This window comes from Borostomias antarcticus (assembly GCF_949987555.1).
Source record: "Borostomias antarcticus genome assembly, chromosome: 26".
Lineage (NCBI taxonomy): Eukaryota > Metazoa > Chordata > Actinopteri > Stomiiformes > Stomiidae > Borostomias > Borostomias antarcticus.
Genome location: NC_140259.1, coordinates 9,100,218 through 9,115,217, shown reverse-complemented (window position 1 = coordinate 9,115,217; position 15,000 = coordinate 9,100,218). Strand labels below are relative to the sequence as shown.

Below are 15,000 nucleotides of genomic sequence, written 5' to 3'. Positions count from 1 at the left end.
GGGCTAGGGCTAGCCCCCAGATAGACCTACACCAGGGCTAGGCCCTAGACAGCTGCACATTACACCTTCAATTCTATTCTTCCTAAATGTTTTCTGCGACCGAACCTCACCCTGCCCCCCCCCTTTCCTCCCCCAGGTGGCGTCCCCAGAGCTGGAGAGGAGAGCAGAGGACGAGGAGACCCCCCAGCCTCCAGACTCCCCCCCACCCCCCCGGACCAGCCCCCCCACCCTGCCCCCCCAGATCACCGCCCCCAGCCTGCCCCCCCAGACCACACCTCCTACCCTTCCTGAACTGGACTTCTTCCATGGGGACCCCTTCACTGATCGTGAGTTCCTGCTGCCCTCTGTTAGAAGCCCTCCTGAGTGGGGCAACAGTGGGGCGGCTATAGCTCAGTTGGTAGAGCGGGTCGTTCAATGATCGAAGGGTCAGCGGTTCGAATCCCAGCTCCGACTGTCCACATGTCGAAGTGTCCTTGAGCAAGACACCTAACCCCAAATTGCTCCCAATGAGCAGGTTAGCACCTTGCATGGCAGCTACCGCCATTGGTGTGTGAATGTGTGTGTGAATGGGTGAATGAGAGGCCATTGTAAAGCGCTTTGAGTGCCGCTAAGGTGGAAAAGCGCTATAAAGGTGCAGTCCATTTACCATTCACCATAACAGAGAACCCTTGTATGTTGGACACGTGATGTAGACCTAAGGGAATTGGATAGTTAGTGTTTCTTCTAGTTATTATTACAACAATTCCTTTAACTTTTCCTAAATACAAATACAAAACATCGGATAGGTTTAACCAAGATGGCAGTAGCTCAATCCTGCCCCCTGATTGGCCTGATGGGATTGGTAACTGTCTAGGCCTGGATTACACTAATCCCATCTCCTAGCAATTACACTACCCCGGTGAAAATGACCCTTGAACTCGGGAGGCCTTGGAAATGCGCCCTGAGCTGCGGATCGTGTTCATGGTTCGAATACGTAGCCGTGCAAATACGCGTTAGTGGAATCCAGGCCTTAGTGTCTAGAGGAGTTTCTGGACAGTGCCTTGGACCAATCACAGAGCTGATGTTTGATGTAGATGAATTCCGACTGGTTCCGTTCTGTCTGTGCAGATGATCCATTCAAAGATGATCCGTTTGGAAAGCCCGATGTATCAGGTGAGTGAAGCTCCGACTCTCTTCCAGTTAGTCTCGAGTTAGGAAACTGATCACGCCACCAAACCGCCACCTCCTCTCTAAACACCCCTGTCGTCCCCAGCGGACCCGTTCGGCAGCGACCCGTTCAAGGGCTCGGACCCGTTCGCTGCCGACTCCTTCTTCAAACAGACATCCAGAGCGCCCTTCTCAGCGGAAGACCCCTTCAGCTCCGGTACCGGCCTGACAGAACCCGGCCCGTTTGCGGCCCAGCTGAACAACACGGCGCCAGCAGCGTCGGATCCCGGCTTGTTCATGTCCAAACCCCCCGCAACCGTGGCGCCACCGGCTCAGGACCCCTTCGGTACCCAGGGATCCAACATGGCCGACGCAGACCCGTTTTGTGCGCAGATGGACACCCTGGCGAAGGGTGACCCGTTTGGTTCCCAGGGCGACATGGGGTCGGATCCCTTCAGTTCTCCAGCAGGGTCTGAGCTACTCTCGGTGAGCAGCAGCGCTTCAGTAGCTCTGCCTTCCTGGCCGTCTCAATTTCCTGTCTGTTGAGTTAACTTCAATTAATCAATCAATCAAAGCTTTATTTGTATGGCGCATTTCATACACAGAGGCAACACAATGCGCTTTACAGAGAACAAGGGAGGTGGGCATACGACCCACTCTACATATTCCAGAGGGAAGCAAAAAAAACAATATCACCCAGGGGCCAGAAAACTTGTCACATAAAACTTTTTTCTTATCGCATTGACTCATGTGGTTGTCTGTCTTTGTCATCTCTCCGTCTCTCCCTCCGTCCATCCCTCTTTCAGAAGGACCTGCCGGCAGCAGCCAACGACCCGTTCGCTCCGGGAGGGACCATCGTGAACACCGACTCTGACCCCGGTGAGACTGATTGGTGGCGCCTCCCTGTGGGCGGAGGAGGGACTACAGCCCATCCACTCATTAGGTGCACAAGAGTCGTACTGTGTGTTGAAGTTATAATCTACCTGTGCGTGTGTGTTTGTGTGTGTATGTGTGTGTGTGTGTGTGTGTGTGTGTGTGTGTCTCATCCAGATCCATTCGCTGCAGTGTTTGGTAACGAGTCTTTCGGAGGAGGGTTTGCAGACTTCAGCGCCCTGGCCAAGGTAGCGTCCTGTCCGCCATGTTCCTGAGTGTGAAACATGATCTGTTCTGGTCTCCTCTGGTCTCCTCTGGTCTGCTCTGGTCTGCTCTGGTCTCCTCTGGTCTTCCAGCTGTGAATAATGTAGAACCATGGAAGAGACAAAGTGGAATTGTTGTGAATTGAATTGCATGAGGTCACTACCTACAGTACCCAGCCTGGAAGAGTCTTTCTCTCAAAAATAATAAATCTACTTTTCCGATCCAGACTGGGCTTCATCGTTTCCACATCGATTTCTAGAAATTCACAATGTAACCGGGCCAATCGGGGACTGTTCTGCTGTTCTGTCCCCACCAGTGGAACGCAGCCCCTGATTGGTTCCCGTAGAAGTTGATGATGTGAAATATGATATGTTTTGTTCATGTGTTAATGTGATATCATGTTATGGTAGATGTGATATCATGTTATGGTAGATGTGATATCATGTTATGGTAGATGTGATATCATGTTATGGTAGATGTGATATCATGTTATGGTAGATGTGATATCATGTTATGGTAGATGTGATATCATGTTTTGTTCATGTGTTGATATCATGTTATGGTAGATGTGATATCATGTTATGGTAGATGTGATATCATGTTATGGTAGATGTGATATCATGTTATGGTAGACGTGATATCATGTTATGGTAGATGTGATATCATGTTATGGTAGATGTGATATCATGTTATGGTAGATGTGATATGTTATGGTAGATGTGATATCATGTTATGGTAGATGTGATATCATGTTTTGTTTATGTGTTAATGTGATATCATGTTATGGTAGATGTGATATCATGTTATGGTAGATGTGATATCATGTTATGTTCATGTGTTAATGTGATATCATGTTATGGTAGATGTGATATCATGTTATGGTAGATGTGATATCATGTTATGTTCATGTGTTAATGTGATATCATGTTATGGTAGATGTGATATCATGTTTTGTTCATGTGTTGATATGTTATGGTAGATGTGATATCATGTTATGGTAGATGTGATATCATGTTATGGTAGATGTGATATCATGTTATGGTAGATGTGATATCATGTTATGTTCATGTGTTAATGTGATATCATGTTATGTTAGATGTGATATCATGTTTTATTCATGTTTTGCCGTGAGCGTTCAGGAGCTGATTTGTTTTGTTTTTGTGACCCCTGGTTGATTTTCCAGTCGAACGGTTCTGACCCATTCAGCTCGTCCAGCCCCCACAACAAGAACCTGTTCCAGGAGGAGAGCCAGTCGCCGGGCTCCGACGTGCCCCCTGCCCTGCCCCCCAAGACGGGCACGCCCACCAGACCGCCCCCCCCGCCCCCAGGTCAGGGAAACTTACACCAGGCCTCCGTTGGCCTCTAAATTCTCACTCAACTTTTCAACTTGTTTTGTGTGTTTGTCTATGTCTGTATTGTCTGTTGTCTATCCCTTCAATGTGCATGTGTGTGTGATGTGTGTGTGCGCGTGTGTGTGTGTGTGTGTGTGTGTGTGTGTGTGTGTGTGTGTGTGTGTGTGTGCGCGTGTGCGTGTGCGTGTGTGTGTCTGTCCCTGTGTTTTGCAGGTAAGAGGTCCAGCATCAACAGATCCGAGTCGTCGGACTCCTTCCACAGACGGGGGCCGTTCGTCCCCTCGGGGTCCGGAGACCTCTCGTCTTCCTCCTCCTCTTCCTCCCAGCCCGCCAAGGACGGCGCCGCCGACCCCTTCGCCCCGTCCTCCCCCCGCCACAATGTTCGGACCCACCCCGACCGATTTGCCAGCTTTGACAAAGTGAGCACCTCCCCCACGCCGTCCCCCACCTCCTCAGACTCCGACTAGACCCCGCCCTCTTCCTGGTTCCCTTGCTCACAAGCCAATCCCAGCTTAGTAAGCCACACCCACCAATCCAACACCCTCAGTCACGCCAACATCCACAGCCAAGCTGAACGGAAGTACTTCCTGTTTTTTTATAAGCTACTTCCTGTGCTGAGCAGATCTTACCTGTGCTCTGAAGATTATTAGATATTTATTAGATAATTACATTTTACATATTTGGTGACTTAAATTGATTCCTTTTTTGTTGAAAGAGCAGCTCTCTATAATTTGTGTTTGTATGTTTTGCTTATTTTATTGTTTATATGGTAGAACAGTATCATCGATGTTATATTTCTTTATGTAAAGTTTATTTATATCTGTACTTCAAGTTTCTGTTCATATCCTAGTTTGGCTTGAAGATGCACTTGCTCTCTTTATCCTAGTGTTCTTCATCCTAGTGTTCTTCATCCTAGTGTTCTTCAGTTTTAGAGCTTTATGTAAATGAAGGAACAGGATATTGTTAAAGTGATGACTCGGAATTTTGGGACATGGAGCCTCATTTATAACTTACTGTTGTTGATTGATGGAGAACATTTTCAGCTGGTTCTATACTGTCTCTTGTTCTGCCGTTCACGGCATGCTAATGGTAGCATAATCGAACTGAATTAGCTAGCATTCAAAGAAAACTCACTTAAACACTCCACAGTGCACCCAAATCTAATATGAGGACAGTGTCCGGGGCTCATTTGAGTTTTTATACCATCATTTTTGAAGTCCAACTATTGTTGAACCCGTTTGTTCGGACCTATATGGCTCTTTCTGTAAATAGGGAGGCGGAGTGATGCATAACTAGCCGGCACTATCGTCTTCACAGTAACAACGAACAGAAGAGTGGACTATTCTCTATCGACACAAAAACAAGTTGCAATGGCCATGTTTGAATGGGTTATGTCTGACTTTGATGAGGAGTTTAGTTTATCTGCCGACTCTTATTTCTTTGGAATGTTTATAACTGAGTTTTCTTTGAATGCTAGCCTATTCGGTTCAATTGCGCTAGCATTAGCATGCCGATGACACTCAAATGAGAGACGGCATGGAATCAGCTGAAAATCTTCTCCATCAATCAACAACATTAACGATTAAGTCGTAGATGAGGCTCCATGTCCAAAATTCCAAACTATACCTTTAACGAGTCACCATAACTAGACCTCAGACCCTGCAGCGTCCTGTACCGTCCAGCCTGGCTGTGGATGTAGAGTCAGGAGGTGCTTGGTGTCTGTGGCTCCTCTCACACGTCACCCTGTCCCTGGACGAGAGGTGGGACAGTTGGACAGGTGTAAGAAATATGGTAAAAGAAATCCACCTATCCTGTTGCGTACACCATCCTCAGGTGCATACGGTGTGGGGTGTTGGATCTGGGGTTGGGATGACACCATTACACGAGGCAGGAACACAGGACAGAGGCTTTACTAGGCCCCTCCCCCCTCACAGTGACTGCATCCTGCATGACCTCCTGACTGACCCCTGACCCCTGCACGCACTAACGTGTCTTATTGGCTGGCTCCTAGTCCCCCCCCCCACCACCACGTCCAATCACCTTCTCCCTCTGGAATCACTGCTCCTCCTCCTGCATCCCACCATCCATTCATCTGTTAGTTTGTTCATCCGTTCATCCATCTCTCCATCCATCTCTCAGCTCTCACCCCGTCATCAGCGCCGCAATGGGGAGGAACAGCTGACTTCTCTCTCCATCTCCTCTCTTCTCCTCACCTCCTCTTTCCTTCTCCCTTCCTCACCTCCTCCCCACTTCTCTCCTCTTCCACCACCCGAGCTCAATAAAGAGTTAAATCAAGGCTGTTTCACCCTCTCTGGCCTGTCTGTATCCATATTCCACATCCATTGTTGATTAATGGGTCTTTAAACTGGAACATGTTGATTATTGGGTCTTTAAACTGGAACATGTTGATTATTGGGTCTTTATGCTCTGTTCCATTTGTATCGGAAACGTTGGGATTCCCGCCCGGGACAAACGTCACATCCCAGTTGAATGTGAAAACCCCACTTTCGCCCCGTTAGCCATTGTTAGCAATACCAGTTGATAACAATGAACTATGCTAATCTGCGCATACGGACTTCATAGCAACACCCTGATAGATATTGGACAATATTGTGTGTATGATGGATTTAATGAGACCAAATAATACACAAGCGCTAATAAAAAGTCTTATTACAGCTTTCACTTATTGTTGATGTGCAGAGTAGCCATCTTGATTGACGTCAGCAGCAGTAGATGTTTTATCCAAAGTAAAATGGCGGAAATCTTGAGTTCAAGTTATGTACAGTATTTGATGACGAGATTGACCTCGAACCCAGAAATCCCGACATTTCCGATGCAAATCGAACGCATCATTAAACTGGAAAGATCTGAATGTCCAGACGTGTCTGAGCACGTCCGCTAGCCGCCACCACCAGGTCAGCCAGTCACCCCTCAGCCACACCCCCTGTGCACCTGGGGCGGCTGTAGCTCAGTTGGTAGAGTGGGTGGTTCAATGATCGAAGGGTCAGTGGTTCGAATCCCAGCTCCGACTGTCCACATGTCGAAGTGTCCTTGAGCAAGACACCTGACCCCAAATTGCTCCCAATGAGCAGGTTAGCACCTTGCATGGCAGCTACCGCCATTGGTGTGTGAGTGTGTGTGTGAATGGGTGAATGAGAGGCCATTGTAAAGTGCTTTGACTGCCGCTAAGGTGGAAAAGCGCTATATAAGTGCAGTCCATTTACCATTTACCTTTTGATTCTGGCCAATCAACTCGGATCTCCACAACAAGGTTGGGGGCGGGGCTAAGGGGAACGTTTGGGATCAGGCTCCGCCCAGCTGTGGTGTTAGTCTGCAGCCTGACTAGTGGACAGCCTCGCTACTGACCAATCACACCAGCCTGTCATAGAAGCTGTAGTGCCAAGTAAATGATCTGTCCCAGACAGCAAGCGGATCAGGGCCATATCCAGGCCAGATCTGGCACTTGTGGCTTAGTTCCGGCCCATATATGGCCCAGATCCGCTTGCTATCTGGGGTCATATAACTGGGAGTTATATTACACGCTGTATTCACTTGCATGAGTGGACCTACGTCAGATACAAACCTGGTTCCACACCTCTAGAACCCCAACACCTGGTTCCACCCCTCTAGAACCCCAACACCTCCCTGCTCTGCTCTGTGCATGATCCGTCCGTCTCCATGGTGATGTGCTCGTGCTTGGTCATGTCTCTGGTTGATCTGAATGCTGCACACTCGCATCATGGTAACAATCGCCATGGTGATCGTCATGTCTTCAGGATCAGTTAGGCGTCACAGCTGGCCTGATATCTGACACAAACACACACACACACACACACACACACACACTAGCTAAGCGTCAGGTTGGCGGAGACGACACGTGTTAACCTGGACTAGGCCAGGCTAGGAGAGTTCAGAGTTCACACAGTGTGAGCCAGGGCTAGGCCAGGCTAGGAGAGTTCAGAGTTCACACAGTGTGAGCCAGGGCTAGGCCAGGCTAGGAGAGTTCAGAGTTCACACAGTGTGAGCCAGGGCTAGGCCAGGCTAGGAGAGTTCAGAGTTGACACAGTGTGAGCCAGGGCTAGGCCAGGCTAGGAGAGTTCAGAGTTCACACAGTGTGAGCCAGGGCTAGGCCAGGCTAGGAGAGTTCAGAGTTCACACAGTGTGAGCCAGGGCTAGGCCAGGCTAGGAGAGTTCAGAGGTCACACAGTGTGAGCCTGGGCTAGGCCAGGCTAGGAGAGTTCAGAGTTGACACTGTGAGCCTGGGCTAGGCCAGGCTAGGAGAGTTCAGAGTTGACACAGTGTGAGCCTGGGCTAGGCCAGGCTAGGAGAGTTCAAAGTTCACACAGTGTGAGCCAGGGCTAGGCCAGGCTAGGAGAGTTCAGAGTTCACACAGCCTATGTTAGGAGGTTATGTGGGGGATAAACTGGTTTGAAAGCGCTGGTCCAGGCTTCCTTTCTGACAGAGCTGCACTCTGTGTCTGTATTTCTGATGTGCGTGGCTATATGTGTGTGTGTGTGTGTGTGTGTGTGTGTGTGTGTGTGTGTGTGTGTGTGTGTGTGTGCGAGCGTGTGCGTGTGTGTGTATCAGTACCCAACAGAGGAGGACATGATAGAGTGGGCGAAGCGGGAGAGTGAGCGTGAGGAGAAGGAGCGTCTGGCGAGGCTGAGTCAGCAGGAGCAGGAGGACCTGGAGCTGGCCATCGCCCTCAGCAAGTCCCAGCTCTCCTGAGGGGCTCCCCCCGCTGGCCTGGAGCGCACCTGCACAGCACAGCACCAAAGACAGCGGGGCCCTGTCTGTCTGCGTCCTCTCAAAACACAACCCTCCCTTCCCTCTGAGGAAATCCCTGATCTGACACTGACTGGACTGGTCACAGCTGTGTGGGAAAGCGCCTCATTTCACCTGTCCAGTCATGTTAGGTCAGATGTTACCTCAGGTAGGGGAGCGAGGGAGGAGGTGTTTTTAAGAGGATTGTAACGGGGGCCGGGTACTGAACAGACCCTACTTATGAACAGACTCCCAACATTCAACTGTACCCACCATAGTCCTCCACCTACCCCTCCTCTCTCTCTCTCTCTCTCTCCATTTCTCTCCTTTTCTCTCTCCCTTTCTTTCCTCATTGGCATTAAACTAGTATCTCGGTCCCCAGGTGTAGGTAAGGGTTAGGTTAGGTTCAGGTTAGGTTAGGTTCAGGTTGAGAGAGCGGGTGTGGAGCCCGTTGACGACTGACCTGCTCCACCAGCCCTCCTGGTATGCAGCAAGGCGGACAGTAACAGGGGTGGGAGACTGTTTCGTGTCCTGCTCCCCTAAAGCTCACGTGTGTGACACTCTCTGGCCCCGCCCACCAGCTATCCAGTATTCCTACACTCTCCTGGGTTGAACGCATTAATAGTTTGTCTATGTTTGAAAGCATTAATAGTTTGGTTGTGTTTAACCCTAACTAGATACTAAGGGAGAGTAACATATCCCACCTCTCGACCCTGTGGAGAAGGTTGATGTTTACCAGTGTGTGAGGTTGAATAACAGATGCCCTTCTAATCAGGTTGTATTATATCAACTGTGAGGTTAATCTGCCGGTATCAACAGCACATAATCAACGACAGATACAGAGGATGGAATAGGCAGAGAGAATACACCTCTCCAAATGTCCTCACGTCTCCTTATGTTTTAACTACTACACTCCATACAGACCGTCGGTCTTCAGACGATATTGATTCAAATACAACTAGATACCTTGAATTAGTGCAATAAGTATCCGAGAACACTACAATACCCTGTTAAGTACACACTTAAACACTTAGGTCAGAAGGGTTGATGGACCGATATGTTAATGAACAAAGGTTTTGGTTTGTGAGATGGGTTTTTGGAAAGTACAGTGAACCATGTTTGTTTGGAATGTCATGTACAGAGGGATAAAAAGTTAAGAAATGTGTAAGAAATACAGAAAAGACAGGATTTTTTGAACCAGAACTGGATTGAAGCTGAATGTGATGACCGCTAATATGTGTACAGTAAATGGTGTATAGCTTTGTTCCTTCAGATTTTGTCCTTGGAGACATTCTCATGGCGATACAGTGTATGATTCATGCAGATGACATCATGCAGATGACGTCATTATTCAGTGGTATCCTTAATGAGGCGTATCTGGGGGCGTGGTCTTCTCTGAGCGCTGCACATGTGTTGTCTTACGGCAGACTGTACAATGTAAATAACCAGTTATCTCCCTGCTTTTCCAACACACCCCAAGCTTCAGTAAACCCAGCAGTCAGTAGGGGGGTCCGTAGGGAAGCATGAAGGCTGTCTTGGTCGCTGCTGTCGTCGTAAAGCTAAAGCATCGTTTTTCTGAATGTTTTTGTGTTTCACTGAGGTGATTTCCACCAGTGACCGAATGCATTTCAAAGTCTTAACTGACGGAGGAAAGTTTATAATGTTCTCAGCCTTGTTGTACAAAGGCCTGTTTTCTTGTATGTCTGCCACCCCCGGCCTCTGAGGAATCAACTTTCAAAACCCTGTTGGGATGGAAAAGAGAGGGGGGGGGGTAGAGAGGTTGAAAGAGAGGAGGAGGGGTTCAACTCTTAAGCATGTGAGCATCTCCAGGCATACTCTACTACAATAGCAATGCTTTTTATGTTGGCTTGAGTTTCTTTCCTGAGAGAAATGTAAATGACCTTAGTTACTAATAAAAGAGGGCTATACTGTGAAAGAACACGGTGGACAAGGGAAGGCGTGGCCCGGGACACTGGGCCGGCCAGATGACCGTCTCCTGACGGGCACAGCTCACCGACCGCTGCGTCTCTGCTGCCTGCTTGTCCGTCAAGGTTGTCGGGTCCATCACACTACATTCATGTTCAGGGCTGGCTCTGCTAGGGTGATATTTCTTTGGGTTGTTCTGAAGCGATTGCGATTTTAGATAGTCCAACCTAATCATTTGAGTGACCCCTGACCCCTAGAGCTGGCCCTGACACATCCTGTCAAACCTGTAGCACTACGGTCAGTTAGCTCTTCCTCTTGTATTGTTGTCCATTCATTTAAAACTTGTTTGTAAATACAATGGCATGGTCCACTCCAGTCCGACTCCCTCCTCTTGTATTTAAAGGCTTATTGATCATGTCATTTGTATAGACTCATCTATTTTCAAATCAGAAAACCACTAGTGTTTCTAGGTGTCCTATAAACTAAAAGGCTTTTACCATCTGGCTAATTGTATTTTATTTTCCATTTTTTAACGTGTGTGTCAGTATTGGGAGGTGTGGTGCAGAGTATGCTTTGTGCATTTAATCGAAAGCAAAATAATGAATACAAATATTTCAAATAATACTTTTGACTGTGGTTGACTGTGTTGTGATATGATGATAGAATTGCTGACCCCTGACCCTCTTATTCAAACAACCAATCAGAGCACAGTGGACATGTTCCCACCTGTAATGCTCCTTCAGTGGAATAGAAGCGTGTGGAAAGCGTTGGTGGCCGTTAGCCCGTGACATTAGCCAACAGCCAGGCTCCAGACCGCTGAATCTGCACATGTCACCAAGTTGACTGATTCTTCAAGATCTCAATGGAGTGTACCAAGTTGACAATTCTGTCTGAAATCAATCACTTGTGTACTGTAATCTATCCAACTACCTAAACAACAACCATCTAATCTATCCTACGAAATATAACGACTATAACTAACAACTGTACACACAATGCACCCCTACACCAACCGATGAAATATTGAAATGAAATATCCCCTGGAAAAAGTAATTCTTATCATGGACAGAAATTCGAGGATGAGGAGTTATATTTTGGATGCAATTGCGTGCAATGTAGAGAGGTAGTCGTTGCTGCCCTCTAGTGGTGAAGAAGTATAACTGCAGGGCTTTCATGACAAAAGAGAACCAGGCCAGGTCCAGCCTGGCTTATGTGCGTGGCTGGCTTGTTTCTGTTCAGGACTGGTAGGACGGAAGCTAGTGATGCCACTGAAATAGCTGTGAATTGAAATGACATTAAATAATGTCTGATAAATTAAGATAAGTCTTGTCGGCTGGACAAATCAGTTCCAATGCTTCCAATGCTAATCCAGCACAATAAGAGCGGGATAGCCAGTTAGCTCATGAGCTCACAACAACTAGCAGCAGCTTCCATAACATTAATGGTAACAGTCAGTGGCTAAAGCAGTTACACTGATGACAACATAAAGTCATCCCCACCGGGTCTTCAACCCCAGTCTCCAGGGTAGGAGTCCAATGCTCTCACCACTACTCTACAACACACTATGGTGTGCTGGGACTACTGCCTCTTGTGGTGCCAACAGAGAAATGCAGGCCAACACTGTCCGCAGTAACGGAGGGAGGGAGTGAGGGAGGGAGGGAGGTAGGGAGTGATAACCGGACGAACGCTATACTAGGAGCACTGGCTTACAGCCACGCACAAAAAAGCATCAATACATTAAGCTCATTCCTCCATCACCACCTAAAGCTGTGCCAGTCAACAGTCAGTCTAATCACCGAAAATAAACCACATGTAGGCGTAGAGCGACTGGTGCATCACATCCTATACAAAAATGAATTACTATAGGATTTGAAGTGTCCTACTCCTATTGTAATGAGGACTGTCTGTCTATAATGCAGTAGCCAAGGGACATATGTATCAAATTTTATACTTATATGCGATTATTTAGGCGTCTTTTGAGTAAACTGTCAACAGTTTGGGTGGCCATTTTTAATTTTGTCAATTTACTTCCTGTTTAAGATTTTTTTGGGCACCCCATCTAGGATGTCTTAGGGTCACCCAAGGAACATCTGTACCAAATTTGATGCTTTTATCCACCACGTAACGATTTTTCACATTATTTTTGGTACTGCATGTCACGTGACTTGCAATACCGAGCTTGGCCACTGTTCCAGGAGCCTAGTCTTGAACGAGGAGGGCTTTAGGACCCAGCAGAGCCACATTCCTCCGCATCTGTACAGATCATTGATGATGATAATGAGGTCCTCCGCACCATGGAGCCATGTTCCACCCCTTTAACTCTGGAGGCGGAGGAAGGCACCCAGACACCCACAGACCTCTGTCAAACTAATATTCCACCAGATACCCTACTATACACACACCTGCTCACAGGTATAGCCTAGGCGTATGTCCGTCCATATCAGCATTACAAACTGAAACTCCACATTTCTGCTGGATAATCCGCACTATTGCAGTGCGTCAGTGCGGTGGAATGAGTTTTATCACTGGTTGGAGACGCAGCATGAAGAAAGATGACAGCAAAAGGTGAGTTGCAAAATTGACTAAATTACAGGCAGCGAGATAGGTGTTTTATGCGGAATGTTTTCCATCAATGTCCATTATAATGTACCGATATGTTGACAAGTGATCAGTCCAGTTCACTTTCTCCGCTTGGAAAGCGAAACTCTTAGGGAGCTGGTGCTGTTGTGTAGGTTAACATTAGGATCCCTTGTCGAGATATCAACACGTAGGCTACTAATTCGCGTATCAGACATCAAATTGAATGGGACGAATGGATCATTCATACTCACCCACTCATAACCCACTGTAGGCCAGTAGCCTACCTTATAAACAAACACATTTGGAGTCGACTAGACTCTTATAACCCTTCCTCTTGTTCAATTTCTGAATGATGACAAGAGAAATCACGTGTCACATTTTTACAGGAGCTTACAGATGCGTATTAATAACATTATTGTTATTACTCCACTAAAAAGCCAGTGGAAATGTGTCTTGCTTCCGGAATCCTATCCTCTCAGGTGACTTCCTGACAAGAAGTTGTGTTCTCATTAACCAATCCATAGACTTGCAGCTTATTTGTGTAGCTACAGGGCTAGCAAAACGTACTGCCTCTAAAGATTAAAACGATTGTGTGTGTGTGTGTGTGTGTGTGTGTGTGTGTGTGCGTGTGTGTGTGTGTGTGTGTGTGCGCGCGTGCGTGTGTGTTTGTGTGAAAACTCCCAGTTCATCTTACATCTCTTTTGAGTCGGAGACGATATATAACAAGCAAGGTCGCTTTACCTTTAGGCTAGCTCAGGTTATTGTATTGTGTACATCTACTTGGAATCAACTCCCCAACATGTTGAAGTTTAAACAAACAGTCTCCAGCGATCACTTTAAGTCCTGACAGATGGAACATCTTGGAAGAGTCAGGAGCTTTTTCTATTTTATAGCATTGTATTATTTATTCTGTATTATTTTCTTTATGTTAAAATCATTTGGATCCATTGTTCTTATTTGTACATATTCGTGATCTTATATTTATTAAGCTGCCCAGTGTTTGCATCATAATGCAGGGCTCATTTGAGCAAGATGCAAATAATACTGAGAAATAAATGACTCATCATAATACAAGAACTATACGACTCACATATGACCAACAGTACCAGTACACTACACACCTTCTAGCAGAATATAGCTTCCTTTCTCCTATGAAGAGTCACACTAGACACTATAGATATTGGCTCTGTGCAGTCTAGTGTTAAAACTGAATAGGGCTGGGTGTAAAAAATCGATTAATCGATTCTGAATCGTTTCTGAATCAAATGATTCTGAATCGATTCATGAATCCCAAAATCGATCTTTTATTTAATGAATGTTCATTAATTCATTCAATGATTCATTCATTCATTCATTTTTGGAAATCAGTATCGATACCCAGCCCTAGTATTGATGTGTTGCATAACTTGGCAGTCATGTAATTAAGGTTACAGCTAAAAAAAAACAGGTTTTAGTAACACTAACCGAATCGATATTGAATCAAATCGAATCGAATCGTGATAGATCGATTCTGAACCTTGTGAATCGGAATCGAATCGATTCTTGAAATTCGAATCGATACCCAGCCCTAAAACTGAATACACCAATTTCTCCTCACATTCCCCCCTGGGCTCTCTGTGTTGTCTAGCCTACTGTACTCAACTGTATTTTGACCCTTGACCTCCCTTTTCTCATGGGTGCTCTATGTTGACCTTTGATCCCTGCAGTGATCCTGTGGAGTCTAAAGAAATCCCAGTCAGTCCCCCTAACTCCCCAGACCGGTAGGTACACACACACACACACACACACACACACACACACACACACACACACACACACACACACACACACACACACACACACACACACACACACACACACTTGTATAAGGTCTAGGCCTGATCAAAGCAGGTAATCTTCTCTAAATTAGTGAATTGTTTTCCTTTCAGGTTGTCGGTCATAAATGGTCCAGAGCTTGATCCCATCCTCACGGATTTCCAGTAAGGCCCTTGAGTATCTGGGTTGTATCTCTCCAGTGTGTATCTGGGTTGTATCTCTCCAGTGTGTATCTGGGTTGTGTCTCTCCAGTGTGTGTCTGGGTTGTATCTCTCCAGTG

General features: G+C 46.8%; 2 protein-coding genes across 2 annotated transcripts in view; both read left to right on the top strand.

Annotated features, from left to right (window-relative positions):
* Window positions 1-10,822, top strand: part of eps15 (epidermal growth factor receptor pathway substrate 15) — a 28,914-nt gene extending 18,092 nt beyond the window's left edge. The window contains exons 18-25 of the mRNA XM_084458967.1: window positions 137-326; window positions 1,108-1,152; window positions 1,253-1,632; window positions 1,953-2,025; window positions 2,197-2,267; window positions 3,467-3,611; window positions 3,849-4,054; window positions 8,223-10,822. Coding sequence (XP_084315093.1) covers window positions 137-326; window positions 1,108-1,152; window positions 1,253-1,632; window positions 1,953-2,025; window positions 2,197-2,267; window positions 3,467-3,611; window positions 3,849-4,054; window positions 8,223-8,363 — 1,251 coding nt within the window. The 3' untranslated portion in view covers window positions 8,364-10,822. The remainder of the gene's footprint in view (window positions 1-136; window positions 327-1,107; window positions 1,153-1,252; window positions 1,633-1,952; window positions 2,026-2,196; window positions 2,268-3,466; window positions 3,612-3,848; window positions 4,055-8,222) is intronic.
* A 2,015-nt stretch (window positions 10,823-12,837) lies between these two features.
* The window catches only part of ttc39a (tetratricopeptide repeat domain 39A), a gene marked incomplete at both ends in the record, with an annotated part of 34,246 nt that continues 32,083 nt past the window's right edge, over window positions 12,838-15,000 (top strand). Inside the window, 3 exons of the mRNA XM_084459125.1 lie at window positions 12,838-12,890; window positions 14,612-14,665; window positions 14,834-14,884. Coding sequence (XP_084315251.1) covers window positions 12,838-12,890; window positions 14,612-14,665; window positions 14,834-14,884 — 158 coding nt within the window. The remainder of the gene's footprint in view (window positions 12,891-14,611; window positions 14,666-14,833; window positions 14,885-15,000) is intronic.